We start from the raw sequence: 21,685 nt of genomic DNA on the forward strand, positions 1-21,685 counted from the left end.
GCTCTTCACTGTTGCTTCATTTTCAAAATTCATCAGAAAGTTATCAACTCCATAAATGCACTTATTTAGTCAGAGATGGGTCCCAGTCAGTCAGTCAAGTCACTCAGTCGTGTCCGACTCTTTTCAACCCAAATGGACTGCAGCACACCAGGTTTCCCTGTCCATCACCAACCCCCAGAGCTTGCTCAAACTCCCAGAGCTTGCTCATCATCTATCAAGTTGGTGATGCCATCCAACCATCACATCCTCTGTCGTCCCCTTCTCCTCCTGCCCTCAATCTCTCCCAGCATCAGGGTCTTTTCAGTGAGTCAGCCCTTCTCATCAGGTGGCCAAAGTATTGGAGTTTCAGCTTCAGCATCAGTCCTTCCAATGAATATTCAGGATTGATTTCCTTTAAGATTGACTGCTTTGATCTCCTTGCTGTCCAAGGACTCTCAAGAGTCTTCTCCAACACCACAGTTCCAAAGCTTCAATTCTTTGACACTCAGCTTTCTTTATAGTCCAGCTCTCACATCCATGCTTCCCTGGTGGCTCAGAGGGTAAAGCGTCTGCCTACAAAGCCTGAGACTCGGGTTCGATCCCTGGGTCAGGAAGATCCTCTGGAGAAGGAAATGGCAACCCACTCCAGTACCCTTGCCTGGAAAATCCCATGGATGGAAGAGCCTGGTAGGCTACAGTCCATGGGGTCGCAAAGAGTCGGACACGACTGAGTGGCTTCACTTTCACTTTCACTTTTCTCACATCCATACGTGACCACTGGAAAAACCATAGCTTTGACTAGATGGACCTTTGTTGGAAAAGTAATGTCTCTGCTTTTTGATATGCTAAGTTGGTCATAACTTTTCTTCCAAGGAGCAAACGTCTTTTAATTAAAAGAGATGGGCCTAGTCACATTTTAAAAAGCCATCAGCTACTCTGGATAGGAGAGAAAAAATGATCAGAACACAGATAAACTGAGTAGAGCATCTGTCTAAAAACATGGTGTGGGCTCTAGAAGGAGGGGTGGGAGAGGGTGAGTGGGGTGAACAAAAATCAGCCTCAAGGAATAAAGCACACATTCTACATGCAGCATCCATGAAGGGACCCAGGTAGGGACATCATAATCTTTCCTAACACTAATTCTTAAAAATCAGAACCCAGCTACAAAGCTCATCTAGTCTCCCTGACAGACGTTTGGGAATCTAAGACTTTCCAAAACTCTGCCAAAGAACAAGATTAAAAGACGAGCATTTTAAATTATTTCAGCTATTATTTCCCCCATGTCATCAAAAATCGGAGAAGGCAATGGCACCCCGCTCCAGCACTCTTGCCTGGAAAATCCCATGGATGGAGGAGCCTGGTAGGCTACAGTCCATGGGGTCGCTAAGAGTCGGACACGACTGAGCGACTTCACTTTCACTTTTCACTCTCATGCATTGGAGAAGGAAATGGCAACCCACTCCAGTGTTCTTGCCTGGAGAATCCCAGGGATGGCGGAGCCTGGTGGGCTGACGTCTATGGGGTCGCACAGAGTCAAACACGACTGAAGCGATGTAGCAGCAGCATCAAAAAGAGAGAGAGAAATAGGGAGGCAGGGAGAGAAGAGGAGGAAACAGTCACGGATGGTCAGCACATCAGGAATTCCACAGCCGCTAAGGCCCCAGGAGGAGGAGGGAGAGACACAGGGCCCCCATGCTCCTCTCCCAGCCCAGGGTCAGCCCGAGCAGGTGGCAGAACCAGGGCAAAACGAGAGGTGACAACATTTGCAGTCACTAACTCACAAACAGCTTGGAAACCTCAAGTTTCAGCTGCCTGCTTAAAACAGAACAAAATGTCTGATGACATGAACATGACAAATGTCGATTAAGGAAATCAGCAGACTACATACACCCGCATGCACTAGGGCGTGTACATACACACACACAGCTTACTTGGCAACATAGCTGACACGGGGCATGAAAAGCTCTCATTCTAAGAGGACCAGAAGGCACTCACGGTGCTGAGCGTTCACAAGCTCCCCGGGCACTGGACAGCAGACCCTCGTGATCCCAAAAAGGGAGATGGCAAGTTGAGGAAACGAGAGGCAGAGAGGGGGTCTGCCGGGGGCCAAATTCCCCGCAGTCCATGCCACCACGTCCTCCCAGGACACAGAAAGCAGCCCACGGCCCCCTGAACCCTCTGAAACAGCCTCATTTCTCTGGCACCTCCCCTGCCTTGAATGAAGCCCGTCCACCTGGCGGCTCCCACTTTTCTCAGCCCACATGGCCTCCCGATGCCCCCTGACCACTCCTCCAAATGACCCAGTGCCTCCCTCCTCACTCCCTAAGCCAAGTGTGCCCACAAGGAGGAGCAAGTCCACAGCTGCCCTCGCTGCCCTCCCGCCCAGGCTCGTCTGACCCCAGAGCCATTGCCCCCGCCCCCAACTGTCAGCATCAACACGCTGCCCGGACAGCCGGTCAGGTGGGAAGGACAGATGCGGGGCGCCCAGGCCCCTGCAGGGCAGCACAGCTGGCCGGGGCACGCTCCAGTCTCAGCCCTGGGGACGGCAGCAGGCAGCACAGAGGCAGCCCGGCCAGCACCCCGGCCCCCCGCCGGGCTCCCCAGCCCACACGCCCCCCGCCTTCCTGCACCCCCTGCTCAAGGCCCAGCCCGCCTGCCACCCATCTGAAGACACAGACACGCCTCCGGGGACACTGAGGAGCTCCGGGCCAGGGGTGACACAGAGGTACATCTCCCGTCGTCTCACCCAGACAACATCCAGACACTAGCCTCAGTCCGTCCTGGATGCTCACTATCAAAGCTGGTCTTGGTGTGGGCAATTAGGTCAAAATTCTCAGGGCTGCATAGGAACTCAGATACACAAACCCCGAGTTTTAGAAAACAGGAAACCCTGGCCTGTGGAAGAGAAGTCACTGTGGCGAGTCACCAAGCCAGGACTGATGCCACGGCCCCATCACTTGGCACCACATGGATGGTCCTCACGTCCCACCTCCCGACATCCTCGCAGTGTGAGCAGCAAGACCAGAATGCCCCATGCCACAGCTGGACTTTCCTGGACTCTGTAAACATTCCACATTGTCTCCCACTGAGGACCTTCACCTAGCATTTCACTTTCAGCAAAATCACTACCCTTGTACAAGACAGTCTGGGCTTTCAAGATCTTCTAATACTTTGGACTTGTCCTAAAAATAGGTAGAAAATAGATAAACAAAAGTACTAACAGTATCACATACAGTGAAATACATAATTCTGAACTTAAGTAATTAGACTGACCAAAAATGGCAAATACATTTAGAGTCAAAAACTTAAGCTCTTCAACTGTTGCTCAATGGTGGGGGAGAAAAAGTAAAAATATATGAAATGCTGGAAATAATATATCAGTGTTTTAAAAGACAAACTCAACCATGAGAAACAAAAAAACTGACACATTTGGTAACTAAATACCCCTTTGAATGAGCTGAGCAAATAAAAATTTAAGGTCTGAGGTTTAACTTATTCCTGACATTGTTTCATCTATGTGTTCAATGTGTTAAAGAATTTTTAAAGTTCTATAAAAATACATGTTTAAGAACTAAGCAGTTATTTAATCAGCAGTGTCAGAAGATTTTCAGCTCTAAGGAAATATAATCTCCTCCTAAGAAATCTAACATTCAGTTTTCAGCCTTAGTGTCCAAACACCTTCCAGGAACCTTATATCAATACCAGGCTGCTGGATCCCACAATGACCTTCTGCCCTGTTGCTGCTGCATTATTTGTGGAGGCGGAGAAGCTTCCTTCATATGTATTACAACCAGGTAGGGAGCACTTTGGGCATTCCAGGTGGCACAGTGGTAAAGAACCCACCTGCTAATGTAGGAGACCCAGGTTCAATTCCTGGGTCGGGAAGATCCTCTGGAGAAGGGAATGGCAACCCACTCCAGTATTCTTGCCCAGAGAATTTCACGGACAGAGAAACCTGGCGGGCTACAGTCCGTGGGGTCGGACATGACATAGGGACTCAGCATGCAGCATGCATGGAACCCCTCCAGCCAACTCGCATTTCATCGTGGCAGTTCTCTGCTGTCCAGGAACACTCACTACATTTTAAACACACTAGTGAAAAGTCACCCCTGTTCATCCATTGCTGAGTTTCATAAACAGTGAACATACAGTGTTCTAAATTTTTGTCCTTGTTGAAAAATACTTGGGGAAATTTTTAATTCCTTAGTTGAAGGGAAGAAAGTTGAAACAACAGACCAAGCCTTTCGGCACTCTACTAAATGCAACTTAACAGTTCATGCGCACACTCTGCTTACTGCTGCCTTTTCGCACGTTTCACAACTCAAATAATCTACTACTCAACTGCCGCTGGTGCCTTCCTCCCCGTCCTGCTGTCCCAGGAGCCCACTGGCAGGCTGTCTGTGTCTGCAGTGACAGGCCCGCCAGCCTTCCGGAGGCCAGCGCCCATGCTCTGGATGGGGTACGGGCACAGAGACGGCCAGGGCAAGGACGGCCCCAGACACATGGCGCATGGAAGTCGCGAGTTCTCTTTTTATAGTCACGACTCTCAGAAGTCTTTGAAATTGAGAAAAAAAAAGTGAGGGGGTATACACAGTATGAGGGCTTCCCGGGTGGCAGAGTGGTAAAGAATCCACCTGTCAATGCATGAGACAAAGGTCTGCCCTTGGGTCAGGAAGATCCCCTGGAGAAGGGCATGGCAACCCACTCAGTACTCTTGCCCGGAGAATCCCATGGACAGAGGAGCCTGGGGGGCTAGAGTCCATGGGGTTGCAAAGAGCCGGACACGACTGAGTGACTAAACAACAACAATACACACGATGACAGAAGCTTCGGGAGGACGAGGGCTGGGATCCGCAGTGAAGGAGCCCACAGTCGGCACCGCGCGGCTGCGGAGAGGCTGGCTGCCTCACACGGAGCGCTGCCCAGGCCCTTGCACCTCGCACAGGCGTGCAGCGTCTCCACCGCGGCCGGGCGGGACCCTGGAGGCCCACCAGGCTGCGGGAGGGAGACCGGGTCACAGACACGCGGGGCACCAGGCCCCGTGCGGAGGGACAGGGATGGCAGGCGTGTGTGCACCAGGCGACCACAGCAGGCTCTGCTGTGAGACCCCGGGGCTGGGAGAGGCCGCGGGTTCAGGGCAAGCAGGACAGCCGGGGGTCGGACCGGGCCCCGGGACGGCAGCGGTGCTCCAGCACCCGAGTGCTCGGTGGCACAGGCTCACAGCGGCCGCGGGAAGTGAACACGGGGCTGGCCCGCCGTCGTGCAGGCATCCACCGGCCGTGCAGGCATCCACCGGCCGTGCAGGCATCCACCGGCCCTCTCATACCAGGACGGAGCACAAGCCAGGGACAGAGAGCCGGACAGAGCCCGCTGGCTGCAGCACTGACAGGACCAGGGCGGTCAGCAAGGCGCCTGGGGAGGCGGCCGGGGCCCTGCACAAGCTCCTGGGCCTCTCCAGCCACCCTCCCAGGCCACAAGATGCGGCTTTCTTCCCACGCAGCAGCCAGAGCAGGGACAGCTCTGAGTGACGCCACTTTGCAGAAAACTGCACACGGCTGACAGCATGTGTAACAGGATCCTGTCTCTGCTCAGTTTTCTCCTTAGGGAAGAAAACACACCAAAAAACCCTCACAGCGGTCACCTCTGGAGATTAGGATCAGAGACAGTAGAAGCCTTCATTCCCCCTGTACATCCTCCTCTACCACAAATTTCTTAGGATGAGTACTTATTATCTTTAATTTCTTAAATGGAGAGAAAAGCAGCACGTGGTCATTTAAAAAGAATGAAGTGTGTTAATTTAGTGCCTCGCATGCTCACAATCCATGCACTCTTCTGTGTGTATGAAGTGAAGTGAAGTGATGTGGCTCAGTCATGTCCGACTTTTTGCGACCCCACAGACTATAGCCTACCAGGCTCCTCTGTCTGTGGGATTTTCCAGGCAAGAATACTGGAGTGGGTTTCTGTGTGTATAGTACAACTCAATAAAAAAAGGTATCTTCTTTTTAAGAAGGTAGATGTATACGTGCTGAGACAAGATTTCCCAGACATATTCTAGTCATCAGATACACAGAGTATGGAATTCCACTTATGTAAAGAACCAAAACAACCAGATGCATATACATACAAACATATACAAAGAGATAAAGAAAGACACACATTATACTTTCAAAGTGATGAATTTTTTTGACAGCCAGGATGTTTTCAGGAACTCATTTTGAAATTTACATTTTAAAAATAACAATATTGTTCAAATAAAAATAGTCCTTAACTGCAAAGGGTTGGTTGAGATTTACAGGGTAAGATCATGATCCACATTTGTGGTAGAAAACAAGAGTCATTTGGCGTTTCTCTGCTGGGCGCAGGCTCCCTGCCCAGCCCAGCCCCGAGCCTCACTGCCCTCCTGACTCAGGAACAAGGTAGCGGCCAGGCTGGGGTGGACACAAGGACAGAACAGGGGTCAAGGGTGAGATAAATCAATAAATAAGGAGACGTCAAGAATGTCTGCGACAGGACTTGGCAAAAATGAGCAACACCTTTGTCTATTTTGACTCATCCACTGGGAAACATCAAAACCTCCCCACCTCACCATCCCCTGTCCAAACCGCCACCTGAACACCCAAGTCTGTCCAGGAGGGATGCTCCCCTGTGCCCAGTGACCCAGCTGCCAGGGGAGCTGGTCCTGCCTGCCCACTCTCACCCACCTCCTGCCCCCGACCAGATGCTCACTCCAGGGTCACCGCCCTCGGTCACGGGGATGCCCCTGTATCTCACCCCGCGCTCTGCGGCCTCCCCACCTGCTGCCTCCCTGTGTGCGTGCTCAGTCAGATCTGCCTCTGTGACCCCGGGGCCTGGAGCCCTCCAGGCTGCTCTGTCCATCGGATTCTCCAGGCAAGCATACTAGAGTGGGTTGCCATTTCTCCTCCAGGGGATCTTGCCAACCCAGGGAATTCAACTCATGTCTCCTGCATTGCAGGCAGGTTCTTCTCAGTACCCCCTGGGAAGTCCCAGGAAGAAGGGAACAGGACTTCAACTTCTAGGTCTGGGAGAGCACAACTCAGCCCCTCACAGTCAGCTCCATGGAGAGAGGGAAGTATAACCAGCGAGAAATGAAAACAGGGGAAGGGGATTCACCTATGCCCTGGTTTCTAGAACTCCTAGCCTTCCCCATCTCCTGGTCCCCGGACACCACGCTCCAACCTTTTCTGCCTGAGCCTGACGGTTGTCTCAGGCCCAGAGGCCCTTCCTTCTGGCTCCGAGCAGAGCCCGGACCAGTGTGGCCCCATGGTGCGTGGCTCCCAGTGCCCAACGCAGTGTGGCCCCAGGGGCTCGTCTCAGGTCACGGCCTGCCCCTCGCTTTTCTCTCCCTCTGTCCCCGCTCGTTTGCAGGCGCCTGGCCGCATTCCATGTGGGTCAGGCCCCTGGAACACTCTGCCCCTTCTCCTGCCCAGCCCCTCCCAACTAATTAACACCATTCACCCTGAAGACCCAAACTCAAATGCCTTGGCCTCAAGAAGCTTGTGAATACACACACACACACACACACACACACACACGCACATCCCTCACCCTAAACCAGGCCCCTGCCCATCCTCTCTCCAGCTCTCTCTCTCTCTCTCTCACATACACCCTCATGCTAAACCTGCCCCTCATCCATCCTCTACCCAGCTCCCTGCCTAACACTGAGCCCCTGGGATGACCTAGCTGCACTGTTCACACACTATCAAAGGTGTGTCTCCCCACCAGATTGACACACAAGTTCCTAAGCAGAATCTGCATCTGGTTTGCCCAGTTCTATCTATTCAGCAGCTAGGGCAGTGCTTGGCACCTAGTTAAGTGCTTGATCAATATTTGCCAGATAAAGGAAAGACTACATGAAATACAAGTTAGTGCCAACCAGGGGTCGTGTGATCAATGTTGCTGAATATGCTCACGTTGAGGGAGCAGCAGTGTGAAGTTGTTATGTAACAACACCTAGACAGACGGACACGGGCACAGGTGTCAGCTATGGAACCAGCGGGGCCACACTTGGAAAGCAGAAATCTATTCCATTAGTCATAATTCTACAGGAACCACTCAAACACGCTGTCCATGTCTAACTGTGCATATACTTATATATGCAAAACCCATCTTCAGTAGGTATTTTTCAGTCCATGGAAACAGTTATCTACAGTCATCCCTGCCCTGCACCTCATTTCCCTGGTCACCTTTGGCTCTTGGATCAAAGGAATTCTTTGCATGAAGTAAAGAGCTGCCAGCTCCCTGTGGTGACATCAGCCCAACACTTTTCCATTTGATCGTTCATATGAGACAAAGGTCCATCTAGCCAAAACTATGATTTTTCCAATAGTCATGTATGGATGTGAGAGTTGGACCATAAAGAAAAGCTGAATGCCAAAGAATTGATGCTTTTGAGCTACAGTGTTGGAGAAGACTCTTGAGAGTTCCTTGGACTGCAGGGAGATCCAACCAGTCAATCCTAAAGGAAATCAGCCCTGGATATTCATTGGAAGGACAAATGCTGAACTGAAGCTCCAATACTTGGCCACCTGAGGTGAAGAGCCGACTCACTGGAAAAGATCATGATGCTCGGAAAGACTGAAGGCAGGAGGAGAAGGGGCAACAACGGATGAGATGGTTGGATTAGAGAGCATCACCGACTCAATGGAATGAGTTTGAGCAAACTCCGGGAGACAGTGAAGGACAAGGAAGCCTGGTGTGCTGCAGTCCATCAGGTCACAAAGAGCTGGACACAACTCAGTGACTGAATGACAACAAAATGTGGCAAGAAGGGCTTCCCAGGTGGCACAGTGGGTAAAGAACCTGCCTGCCAATGCAGGAGAAACAGGAGACTTGGGTTCAACCCCTGGTCAGGAAGACCTCCTGGAGGAGGGCACAGCAACCTACTCCAGTATTCTTGCCTGGAGAATTCCATGGACAAAGGAGCCTGGCAGGTCGCAAAGAGTTGGACACAACTGAAGCGACAGCACGCACACACATGAGGCACTAAACACTAAAATTCCGGGAACAGGATGTGTGTCATATGTCAGAAATGTTCGTATCTCTGATAACAGCCAGTCTCCCTGAGACACTCGCATGAGAAAGCCACATGGCCACGATCTCATGGAACAAGGAGCAGATTTGCTCTTGTTCAGTCCCTCAGTCTCGTTCGACTTTTTGCAACTCCGTGGACCGCAGCAAGCCAGGCTTCCCTGAAGACTTCCTTCACCATCTCCTGGAGTCTGCTCAAACCCATGTCCATCAAGTCAGTGATGCCATCCAACCATCTCATCCTCTGTTGCCCCCTTCTCTTCCCGCCCTCAATCTTTCCCAGCACCAGGGTCTTTTCCAACGAGCCAGTTCTTCACAGGATCATAACCAATAACCAAACAGCATAACACGTGATATCAGCAGCAGCTTCCGCCATGGTGGGTATAGGCTCTCACATCCCCTGGCTGGTGTCGGAACAGCTAAGGATCTGGGATTCTCTCACCTCAGGGGACACCCCAGGGGCTGGTGGACAACTCCAAGGCTCTCACTTTTAAAAGCAGCATTTCCTAGTTTGGGGTTAGCAGATGCAAACTAGTCTATACAGGATGGATAAACACTAGGTCCTACTGAAGAGCAGGGAAATATAGTCAAGAAGCTGGGATAAACCATCATGGAAAAGATTAGGAAAAGAAGGTATGTATAACTGAATCACTTTGTTAAATAAACTTTTTAAAAGAAATAAGAAATAAAGGAACATTTTCTGAAATGTATTTATCTTTTAGGTGCTGGTGTTGTTTCTGTATACCTGGTTATTTTGAATATTTCAAAGTAAAAGGTACCAGTAACTGCTAGTGAGAAATTATTTTAGACTAGGTGGAGGAAAAGTTCTTTATATAAGAACTGCAGCATCTGCATCCACCCACATTACCGAACAACTTCGTTTGTTTGTTATTTTGTCCTCCACTCTCAGTGCCATGTCCCCTCCTCCCCCACCAAGTAACAGACATCACCTTCTATTTTTAATGGCCTCAACTACCTTATCCAAGTTATAAGGCTCAAGCTCAGTTGAGCTTCTTGGCGAGTAATTTTTCTTATGCTAAAGAAGAAACACAAAGTAAATTAGGAAAACCATAATCAGTCAGAGTAATACTGACGTCATCAAAACCTCAAAATAACATATCTAAGAAAAGTGTTGGTTAATTTTGGGAGATGAGCAGCTCAAATAAATGAACATTCCAGCATCACGCTGTCAGTTTCTATGTAAGAAAAAAACAAAACCTTAGAATTCAAATGACACCAAGTTGAATGCTGAGCCCTTGTCTTAAATTTCTTTTTATCAGTAATCAAACATTCACCACATTCCTCACAACAGGTAAGGCAACCTGTCAACTGATGAGACGCTTCTATTCACAGCCAGAAGCTATGACTCTCCAGCATAATTAACAAGGAAACAAAATCCTTCCAAGAAGCAAATCCAGTCCCTAGTTAAGAGAAGCAGACCTGGGTCAGGTGTCTCAGAAACAACCAACTTGATCAGAGGTTCTGAGCTTGAAATATTCATGAGTCCGTGAATGCTAATCGTGTAAACTCCTTTTAAAAAAAAACCAAAATCTAAGAAAACCCTATAAGCAATTTCATAACTAGGGGGCTTCAGATATGCAAAGAAAACCTCCAAAACACAAAGTTCTCACTGTCTTAAAAAAAATGGTAAATGTGACTTAAAAGAAATCTGACAGCCTGAGGATAAAACTGTTTTCCAGCGATTAACACACTTTCTGTACTTACCATCTAGTGATGCAAACACACAATTAGTAAGAGACGGGCTTGAGAAGGAAGGAGAAGAATGGTGAAAGGCAGTCTGTCTGTTACAGCTCCCATGGAGCCACACCTGTGAGTTGACACTATTTAACAACATCCCAAAGGTCACTCCTACATTACATAAAAAAGTCAGTTCTGTGTATTTACTATGAGTATGTGACAAAAATATTCTCATCCAGATTAACTGTTCTTTAAAACTGCATTTTGTCAATTTGGCCAATCATTAAAATCATTTCTTCCAGGATAAAAAAAAAAACAAAAAACAGATTTGCTTTAAATGTCCAGAACTACTTTTGAGGTTTACAAAAATGAGAAAAGCATGTTTCATTAGGATGTCGTCACCTGCAACATAATTCAGATTTCTTCAAAATATCTTACCTTCTAGAAATTTCTGTCGTAACTGTTGAGATACTTAGCTACACTTGAAATTATTTCAGCCCAAACCCAAAACCCCAGAAAAATCTTTCTTATGGAAACATTTTGTTTCAATCCCTATAAATGTCAACATAAAGCTAGATTCTCTGCTGTCTTAGCATGGCTCTCAATGACAATCTGTTGCTACAGCAACAAAACTCTGCTACCTGTGGCCATGATTTGTTAAAAATTCCTCCAACCAGAAAATTCTGTGCTGTGCATTCATAAAACCCATAGAATGGCTCCAAGCCACATAAAAATTGAAGCTCAATTTCCCACTTATGACCTACCCACACACCTATTTATAATATGCAAACACATATGCATACATACATGCATAATTATGACTCTTCCAATGCCATCAAAAAGGTAAAACCACAACAAATTTCCACTTTACATTCGGCATAAAAAACTGCTGTGTTTTAGATTTCATTGAATAATTCCTACTGTTTCTCAAAATTTATCTTAAAAGGCCATAGAGGCCCACCAACCAGGAGAGAATTCTAAAAACAAAACCATTTATTATTTATATCCAATCTCATTCCAAAAAAGAAAAAAACAATTCCTGACACATAATTTCCTATCTGCTCCAATGATGTGGCTCCTTCAGCAATGAGTTGATGTAGAAAACACCCAAAGAATAAAGAAGACATGCGAACATCTGCTCGGAACAACCACCGCACTGCCTCCGCAGGCTACTCACCCTCACCGGGGGGCTCCAGGCTTGCGCCCGCGGCTGGGATCCACCCTGTGAGCTCGGGCCATCTTTGGGGCTGCAGGTGGCCACAGCACTGCTCTGAGCCCTCAAGGAGCTGGTGCAGTTGGTGCCACTGCCCCCCACAGGGCCGGGCTTCCACGGCCGCTGCTTGATGCCGTCCAGAAGTCTGACCAGCAGGATGTTGCTCGGAAGCTGCTCCACACCCGAGCCAACCAGAGTCCGGCACTCGGGACATCTGAGTTCATTCCGGGAACCGACGATGCCCAGCAAACAGCGTTTACAGAACGTGTGCTGGCAAGGTAAGACCTTGGCAGAGGCATCCAGCCGCTCCAGGCACACAGGGCACTCCAGCAGATCCAGCAGGGCCGACTCATCCATCTTCCTCTAGTTCACCCAGGGAAACGCAGCAGTGACACGCATACTTGTGTGCAGCTCTCAAAGTGCCTCATGTAACATCCATGTCAGACGCTGCTCTGGGGCCCCCAGGGAAGAGGAGGGAGAGACAGAGAAAGAGCACCATCACTGGGGGGTAAAGGCACAAAGAAGAGTCAGGAACCCAACAGCACACAGAAGTGCTTCCTGAGAGAACCAAGCTTCGCTTTGGAATACATGGTGCCTGAACTCCAGAGTCAACAACTGGAAACAAAATAGGCTTTTTAAGCAGTTCACAATAAATCCGTGAAGACATCTAGTTCACTGTGCAGGAACAGCTATCAAGTACCACAGGGGACTCTTAGCATAAACAGGATTTATGAAATGCAATAGAAACATAATTTCTCTGGCTCTCAAAATGAAACCTGAGGCCTTAACTAAGTCCTTAACTTATCTGAGAAGGTGAAAGTGGCAAATGAACTGTTTCCTCCACCTGAAATTCCTTTTAAATCCAACCAAGTTCCCCAGCATTCAAGCCACTTTGGTGGTTAAGGAACCAGTCCTTGAGTGGTTCGCTTGTGGCAAATGATCCCAGTATTAAATACATATGTTTCTTCGCTGGTCTTAAAAATAGAATTGTTTAATCTTGCCCAAGGAAAACGAGATGAAGGCTGACAATTCTAAAGGACACACCGAAGATGGGCCTGAAAGCAGCTCAGATATAAACGTACCGCCCTTCAGGGCAGCGGCTGACAAACTCGGAAGCGATTTCTGAACGGCCTGTGCTAATCCCATTCAGAAAATCTGGCAAAATTATCACCCAAAGAATTTGAGAATGGAATGCTGGACTGGGAACCGCGAGCAGAATATGAAAATAGGGCCATTCAGGAAAAAGCATTCAGAAAAGAGCCTGCACCCTCTCCTCGACCCCTGGTTCAGTGTAGGCGTGCCCAGGAGAGCCAGGTGACGGTGTGGATGCGGGCGGGGGCCTGGCCGTCGCTCCGGTCGCCGCAGGTACTGCGGGCCCGCGTGGACGCCGGGCCAGGTGCCCGCGCCGCCAGTGTAGACGCTCCCGCGACCAGAGGCAGGGGGCCGCCCTTGCAGACGCCGCGGCCAGGTGCCCAGGGCGGCCCTCGTCGACGCCCGGGGCCAGGTGCTAGGGCCGCCCGCGTAGACGCGCTCCGGGGCTGCTGCTAGGGCCGCCCGCGTAGACATCCCGGGGCCAAGAGCCGGGAGCCGCCCGTGTAGACGCGCCCCGGGGCTGCTGCAGGGGGCCGCCCGCTCAGACCTCGCGACCCGGCCGGCGGCCGGGAAGGCAGGGCCGGGCCGGGTGGGTCCACCCGCCGCCTGGCCGCCGCCCCGGGCCTGGCCGGACAGGAGCCCCGCGCCCTCGGGAAGTTTCGGGTCTCAGGAGCGCCCGCAGCGCCGCGTCGCCAGGTCCGCCCGCCGGGCGTCCGGGCGCCCGCCGCCGCAGTGCCCGGGACCGGCCGGCCGACCCTCTCCAACCCGGCCCGGGGGGCTCGGGGCTGGGGGCTCGGGGTGGGGGGTCCTACCTCAGCGCGGCGCCCTCTTTGTCCGCACGCCCCGCGCTCTCCCGCTCGCCCGCCTCGGACGCCGGGCAGCTCCGGGCTCCGCTCGTCGCCCGCGCGCTCCCGCCGCCGCCGCCTGCCTGGCCTGGGGAGGGGGAGGGGAGGGGGCGGGGCCGGGCGGGAGGGGGAGGAGCGCTGGAGAGGAGGGGCGGGGCCGGGACGGAGGAGGCGGGAGATGGGCGGGGCCTGGAGGGCGGGGCTGGGCGGGAAGGGGAGGTGCGCGGGATGGGGGCGGGGCCGGGAAGGAGGAGGGGGGAGGGGAGGGGAGGGGAGGGGCAGGGAAGGAGGAGGGAGAGGGAGGAGGGACAGGGACGGAGGGAGGAGGGGCAAGGAGCGCCGCCTGCCCTCCTCCGGCGTCGGGGCCCTGCCGGGGGCCGGGGGCCGCGGACCGGGGGCCGGGGCGGGTCCCGGGAAGGGCCGGGGAGGGCACCCGAGCGGCCGCCGCAGAGGCTGGGAGAGAGGTCTGGGGGGGACGCGCTGGCCGCAGAGGAGGCGCCGCTGGGTTCCTGGACACAGACCCTACCGCGAGCACTGGGACCGGGCCAGGACCCGGAAAGCGGGGCGGGCGGGAAGCCCAGCCCCGGACCCGGGGTCAGCCTGGCCGGAACCAGCCCCGAGGCCTCTGCCTACCTTCGCTCCCCCCAACCCCGCACACACCTGTAACGCCAGACACACACCTGTTAGCCGAAAGGTCCTTTGAAAAAACGTCGTCCACAGGCGTGGGGGGTTGTTTCTCATACTCAGTTTAGAGGGAAGATAAGTTAAAATTTTGTTATTGATCTCAAAATTGTCATTTTATTTGCATTACCGTCCACTCAACAAACGTTTTTCCCAACTACCCTTCCTCAAAGGTGTGCAGAATATAAGGAGAAGTGGGGACACGTACTCCTTTGCGAGAAACTGCTGCCTGCCCTTCACCCTGCCCAACCCTCTGAAGGGAGTGGATGGTCCTCTAAGGTCCGGCTGGGGCCACGGCAAAACCACTGCAGGCAAATGAGAACCACCGGAGTGAGGACACGCTGTGGCCCTGCAGGCACCGCTCTCTCACTGACTGCGGTCACTGCTCGGCGTTTGAGATGCGGTCAGGTCCTCACTGCTGCCCTGTCCATGCCCTCCGCGTGTGTGTCGCTCAGCCGTGTCTGACTCTGTGATCCCGGGGACTGTGGCCCACCAGGCTCCTCTGTCCATAGGATTTTCCAGGCAAGAATACTGGAGCGGGTAGCCGTGGATGGAACCCACTTCTCCTACAGTGCAGGCAGGTTTTTTTTACCATCTGAGCCACCGGGGAAGCCCGCTGTCTCATTAGCTTTGCGCTAATGGTTGAATATGCGGACAGTCTACTGCATGAATGCCAGGAAGGACAGGCCACTTGCCCTCCATTAGAAGGGAGTGAATACACACACAGAAGATGGATAAACAAGGCCCTGCGGTACAGCACAGAGAACTGTGTTTGGTATTCTGGATAAACCACCATGGAAAAGACAATTAAAAAAGAGTGTCTGTGTATGTGTCATAGAATCACTTTGCTGTATACAGGAATTAACACACCACTGTAAATCACCCATACTTAAGTTTTAAACTATTGATTAAAACAAGAAGTGAGCAACGTCGAAGGTGATAAAAGATGTGCAGAGAGGCAAAATCAAACAGCAGAATGAGGGAGCTATGGAAATGATTTGGTTTTGAGCATTACTGATTTGAAAGCAAAGTAAGTTATTTCAAGTTGTTCATAACACACTGAATTGTAAAATGTAGATACTATTTGAAAATGTTTCATTTTTAGCTCCTAGAATGTGTATTTATCTGACAAATAAGTGTAAACCTTAATAAGAAAAAAATAACTACCAAGTTTCGAACAGTAAAAACATCTGCATGTAATAAAAAATGAAGTGAACAAATATATACCTGCATTTGAGTTGAGAAAGACAAGGGGGGACATGATCAGAACAGACCAGTTTTAAACCACTAATCCACCAAGTCACCCTGAAAGTGACTACTTAGTCTATCAACTTCTGCATCTGCAACAAGGTGGGTGAAGGGAAGGCTGATCGGACAGTTACAGTCAGTAAGTAGGTAAATATTATATGTCATTTATGGTTATTAAAACCAAAACTCAAACAGGTTCACTCACCACAACTAGCCACTTTGGACTGAGACTCAACCTCATGAATGGATTCCAAGTCCAGTTTCTTCCTGCTGTCCCAAGGATGTCTCTCGAAGGTCACCTCAGGCACACCTGAGCATGCTATGTGACCTACAAGGGAAAGCTGACACTTAACCAGGTAATGACTCTAGAGACCAAAGGACAATTATGTTTTATTTTATTCTTATTTTAGTTACTTGTTTGTATTTAGAGAACAGTACACAAGGTCTGGGAGGAGGGCATGGCAACCCACTCCAGTGTTCTTGCCTGGAGAATCCCATGGACAGAGGAGCCTGGTGGGCTACAGTCCATGGAGTCGCACAGAGTCGGACAGGACTGAAGCAACTTAGCATGCATGCATGCATGCACACAAGGCCCTGAGTGGAATGGTCCAGCTTTTGAAACTCTAGACCAGAAAATGCCTAGCTGCACCCCTTATCAAGGGCTTCCCTGATGGCCCAGTGGTAAAGAACCTGCCTGTCAATGCAGAAGACTCCGGTTCAATCCATGGGTGGGGAAAATCCCCTGGAGGAGGAAACGGCAACCCACTCCAGTATTCCTGCCTGGGAAACCCCATGGACAGAGGAGCCTGGCAGGCTACAGTCCATGGGGTCGCAAAGAGGTGGACAGGACTTAGTGACTGAAAAACAGCAACCCATTATGAAAGACCTGGAGATTGTCTGGGATACAGGGATGAAAGATGTTCACACAATTCCAAAAGTGTCACCTGGGACATGGCTCAGTTCTTTCAATATCCCTTCTGCTCATTCACTCTGTTTTTTAGAACACAATTCTTTCATTAGTTTGAATTATTCCAACATGTACAGTGAAGTTTTAGGTCAATTATTTGAACTTCTTAAGCCACCGTCCCTCTGTCAAATGGTGAGGGGGAAAATCATACCTTTCCTAGACTGTTGTTGAGCATTCTGTGAGGCAGAGCCCTGGTTCTTTATAACTTGTACATCTCTTTTATAGTAAGGTATCATCATTATCTTTATAATTGCCTTGGAAAGTTATACTGGGCAAAATCCTTTCTTCCGAGGGTCTTTAAGAAGTCTGCAGCAACATTAATAACTGTAAAATTCTGTCAAGAGAATAATATAGGTGAAACGAGGGTTAGGGAAAGAACAACATGTTCATCTGACCATTTCTGGGAACTGAACCTGAAGGAGAGGATGTACACATGATATACGCATGGCCCCTGTGACTCTGAGCAGATACATGAGAAATAAACACGCCCTGACATGATAATGATAGCTTGGATTCATACAGTTCTCATCCAACCAAGACTTCAAAGTGCTATCCCAAACACTATCTCATTCGTCTTCTCAGCATCCCTCTGAAGTGGTGAAGACAGATATAATCATTCCCCAGTTGCAGACGGGAAGAGATGAGGTGCCGAGAAGCTCCTGCTGGCGGTGATGATGCTTTGACACAAGTCAGACTCTTCCATTCCCCGTCCAGCATGCTCTTTGTTGAGCTCTGGTACACATGCTTACACATACAGAAACATGTGTGTCTGCTCAGCAAGTTCCTTCAAAACCAATCCCTCCTCCGACCCTCCTACACCATCAGCGGGAATGTAAAATGGTGTGGCCACTGTGGGAAACAATGTGGAGGTTTGTCAAAACACTAAAAATAGAAGTACCACAAGACCCAGCAATGCCACTCCTGGGTATTTATTGGAAAAAAATGAAAAACCCTGATTAGAAAACATACACGCACCTAAGTGTTCACAGCTGCACTGTTTACAATAACCAAGATATGGAGCAGCAGAAGTGTCCATTGACAGATGAATGGATAAAGCCGTGAAAAGAATGAAATTTTGTCATTCACAAATCATGGATGGACTTGGAGGTGAAATAAGTCAGAGAAGGACAAATACTGTGTGATATCACTTATATATAGAATCTAAAATATACACAAACTACTGAAGATAACATTAAAAAAAAGGAACAGACTCACAGATACAGAGAACAAACTAGTGGCTACCAGTTGGGCAAGGGAAGGGGGAAGAAGCAATATAGGTGGAGAAGATTAAGAGGTACAAACTATTCACTATAAAATAAACTATAGGGATATATTGTACAACACAGGCACTATAGCAGAATCTTATAATAGCTATAAATAGAATGTTAGTTGCTCAGCCGTGTCCAGCTTCTTGTGACCCCATGGACTGTAGCCTGCAAGGCTCCTCTGTCCATGGAATTCTCCAGGCAGGAATACTGGAGTGGGTTGCCGTTCCTTTCTCTAGGGGACCTTCCCAACCCAGGGCTCAAACTCAGGTCTGCCTCATTGCAGGCAGATTCTTTACTGTCTGAGCCACCAGGGAAGTCCTTTATAAAATTATGAATCACTATATTGTATACCTGTGACATATAATATTGTATATCAGCTATATACTTTATATACTATAAAAATATTGAAGCCTCATGTGACCAGACTTATTTAAAATTGAAATGAATCAAAATTCAGTGATGTCTGATGGGAAACACTGTAAAGACAGAAACTAATTCTCCCAACATAAATATATTAAAAAAGCAAGTTGTTGTGCACCATTAGTTACCACCTCAGAAAGTTAAAGTTACAGCATATTAATACTTCAGTCATTCCACAAGAATATAATAACCAAAGAGATACTTTGGAAATGATCCAGGTGAGGCAAAGCTGTACTTGACATATTTATTATTACTGTGTTAACAGTTCTTATCTATGTTTATTGACATTTAATGAAAAATTGAAAACCTACATAACTTTTTCAACCACAAATGTTTGTGCAATTTCCTAGAAATTTCCCATTTGATTTTTAAGTTTTGTGGTTAAACAAAAAGCTTGTGAGATATATGTGCTAAAAGCAACTACCTTTGACTCATAATAAATATTTATTACAGGAAAAAAAAAACTAATTACTCCTCCAGTTGTCACGGTATTGGTAAATACCAGCATGATGTATCCAGTGTTTAAACTAGGAACCCATGGGTCATAGTGATTTTTCCCGTTTCTTCTCCATCAACAAGTCTGCCAGCTATCCGCCCCCAAATATATTTCAGTTTCTACCTACTTGCCTTTGCCTTCTTTGCACCTTTACTTCAACCGTCATGGGTCTTGGCCTCTGGCCCTTCTCGTCAGCCTCCCAGCCTCTGCTCTTGTCTCCACAGTCTGCCCTGGATGTAGTAGTGACATTCTGAGCAAGTGGCAACAAATGTATGTGTGCAAGTTTACTTAGTTGCTCAGTCATGTCCAGCTCTCTCTGATCGAACGGACTGTAGCCTGCCAGGCTTCTCAGTCCATGAGATTCTCCAGGCAGGAATATGGAGTGGGTTGCCTTCCTCCAGGAGATCTTCCCGACCCAGGAATTGAATCTGTCTCCTGCGTTGGCAGGTGGACTCTTTACCAACTGCACCACCTGGGAAGCCCCAATTAAATATTTGTCTCCAACCTAACTGCATAAAGGACATCTAAGGGTGATGGAATTACCATGTAGAAACACAGAGGCCCTGGGGCACCACATTTGTCAGGAAACAGGGCTCTTAGCAGCTCAGAGAAGGCAAACCCAGAGGGGCTATTTTGGTTTCAGGAGTGGGAAGATGCTGCAAACTCCACTGTCTGGCAAAAAAATTCAAGCAGATGGAGTATTCACAGGCCCCTCCCCGGGACGTCAGCTCAATCAGGATGGATGCTGGGGAGCGATGCCGAGGAGTGGGTGGGGAATGGCACCTTCCTCCAGCATCCCTGAGACATCTGAGGAGCTGCCTGACTGGGGAGTAGCTGGGGCTCTATAAGTGCCTCTAATCCTGACCCAGGCTTCGGGGATGGGTCCTGAATTTCAGTGCAGCCAGAATCACCGGCAGAGCTCCTTCAAAATGCAGGCTTCCAGCCCATCCCTAGGGATGCTCTCCTACCAGGACCAGCACGGGTTTGGGAATCACACAGTTATAACAAACTGACACTAGGCCCGCAGTTAAGGAAGGACCGATCTAGTCACCCAGAGCTGAGCAGGGAAGCGGGGCCCTCAAGGGCCCTCTGGGCTTTGGTTAATAAAGCCAAGGAAGCATACAGGAGCTCCAGCCAGTGCCAGTCTGCCGCAGTAACAGGAAGGACCCGCGTGTTGCAACCTACCTTCATTCTGGTCTCCTTTCTGCCTACCCACCCCACTGTCCAGGGCTTGGCCTCTCCTCTTAATGAAAGCTGCACAGATTTCTATATAAAGGATATCAGTTAATAAGGGAGCCAAATATTAGTTTTCCCAGAGAAAAACGCATGGCTACCCTGAGTTAACTCAGGACCCAGATGTGGTCCAGGGTCATCCACATTAAGCCTCAGCTTATACTGTGAAACGTCACTGTAAGCATGCCAGAGAGACTGCTGACCCAAGTTCAAACATAAATGTAACTTATCTGAAGAAAATGTACTAGGATGTCTTTCTTTCTGTGAAAAATACTTTCTCTTGTCAAACTCCATTTCACTTAGAAACTTTAAACCTTGAAGTGATCTTTTTGCTTCTAAAGCAGTCTTCCTGACTATCCATCACTTTATCTAACCATCTTCAGGAAATGAAATTCCATCATCCTTCTTGGTAACCCATCTATAGCCCGCCAGGCTCCTCTGTCCATGGAATTCTCCAGGCAAGAATACTGGAGTGGGTGGCCAGTTTCTTCTACAGGGGATCTTCCTTACCCAGGGATCAAATCTGGGTCTCTCATCTTGCAGGCAGATTCTTTACAGTCTGAACCTTATATACTTGAGGTTGAAATATAAGGGGAGTGCCTTATATCTTTGAGGTTGTTGTTTATCAAATTTTAGACTTCTCTTTCTCTGTTCAAATTAAATATAAAGGTTGACTTTTCTAATGGCATTTAAATTGGCCAGTTTAAACACACACTCACACTCATGGGACACTCATAATGTAAGACCCAGGTTTCTGTTTTCATTATAATATTGGGTCAAAGATGTGGGCCTTTCTTCATTTACTCTCTCTGATTCATATGTACACTCAGACACAAGCCTATATTCCGTGATCTCAAAATGAGCTGAAATGATCCCATCATAACATTTTCTTTTGTCTACAGCTAACAGGTCACCTTTGCTCCTTCTTGCTCCCAAATAAACATGTTTATTCATGTTCTTAAAAGCACAGTTATCATCACACTAGATACTGATGGTGTTACACTCCAAACCTGTTCTTCAAACACTTGCCTGAATTCAGGATGTGATCGTCCTCCTTTTACTGAAATCAGATTGCTCACTAATTTTCTGTCCTTCAGTCCCCTCAACCTACAATGCCAGAATTTTCACTCCAACATTCACACTCTTTCTTAGAATTCCTGTCCTCATAGCTTCTTTGACCTCAGAGCTTCTTATTTTCTTTTTTTGTAAATTTTGGGTAATGTGTAAATCAGACAAGCATATAAAGTTTAAAGGTACAATGTGAAAATCTTGCTTTAAAGTGACAAGCATAATATTTAAAATTAAATTTCCATCATCTTTTAATTCCACATAAATTAATCTGATGAAATAGCTAGCAAATTTACCATAAAGCACTCCCCTATGTAAATTCCATAATGTATGATAAAAGTACTGAATAACTCATCAAAAAAATGTATCAATGCCTTATATTAATGACTTAGACCTAAGCATGGCAAAATAGAAGATGTTCTTAACCAT

General features: G+C 48.7%; 1 protein-coding gene across 5 annotated transcripts in view; it reads right to left on the bottom strand.

Moving 5' to 3' along the window:
• SH3RF1 (SH3 domain containing ring finger 1) overlaps positions 1 to 13,952 on the bottom strand; it is a 157,074-nt gene extending 143,122 nt beyond the window's left edge. For 4 of the 5 annotated variants that reach the window (XM_061132656.1, XM_061132655.1, XM_061132654.1 and 1 more), the window contains exons 1-2: positions 13,843 to 13,952; positions 11,903 to 12,390 (exon numbers count right to left, since the gene is read on the bottom strand). In XM_061132656.1, the coding sequence (XP_060988639.1) occupies positions 11,903 to 12,295 (393 nt within the window). In that variant the 5' untranslated portion in view covers positions 12,296 to 12,390; positions 13,843 to 13,952. The remainder of the gene's footprint in view (positions 1 to 11,902; positions 12,391 to 13,842) is intronic. The other variant, XM_061132652.1, reaches the window with a different exon arrangement.
• Positions 13,953 to 21,685: the final 7,733 nt, after the last annotated feature.

This window comes from Dama dama, chromosome 29 (genome assembly GCF_033118175.1).
Source record: "Dama dama isolate Ldn47 chromosome 29, ASM3311817v1, whole genome shotgun sequence".
Classification (NCBI taxonomy): domain Eukaryota; kingdom Metazoa; phylum Chordata; class Mammalia; order Artiodactyla; family Cervidae; genus Dama; species Dama dama.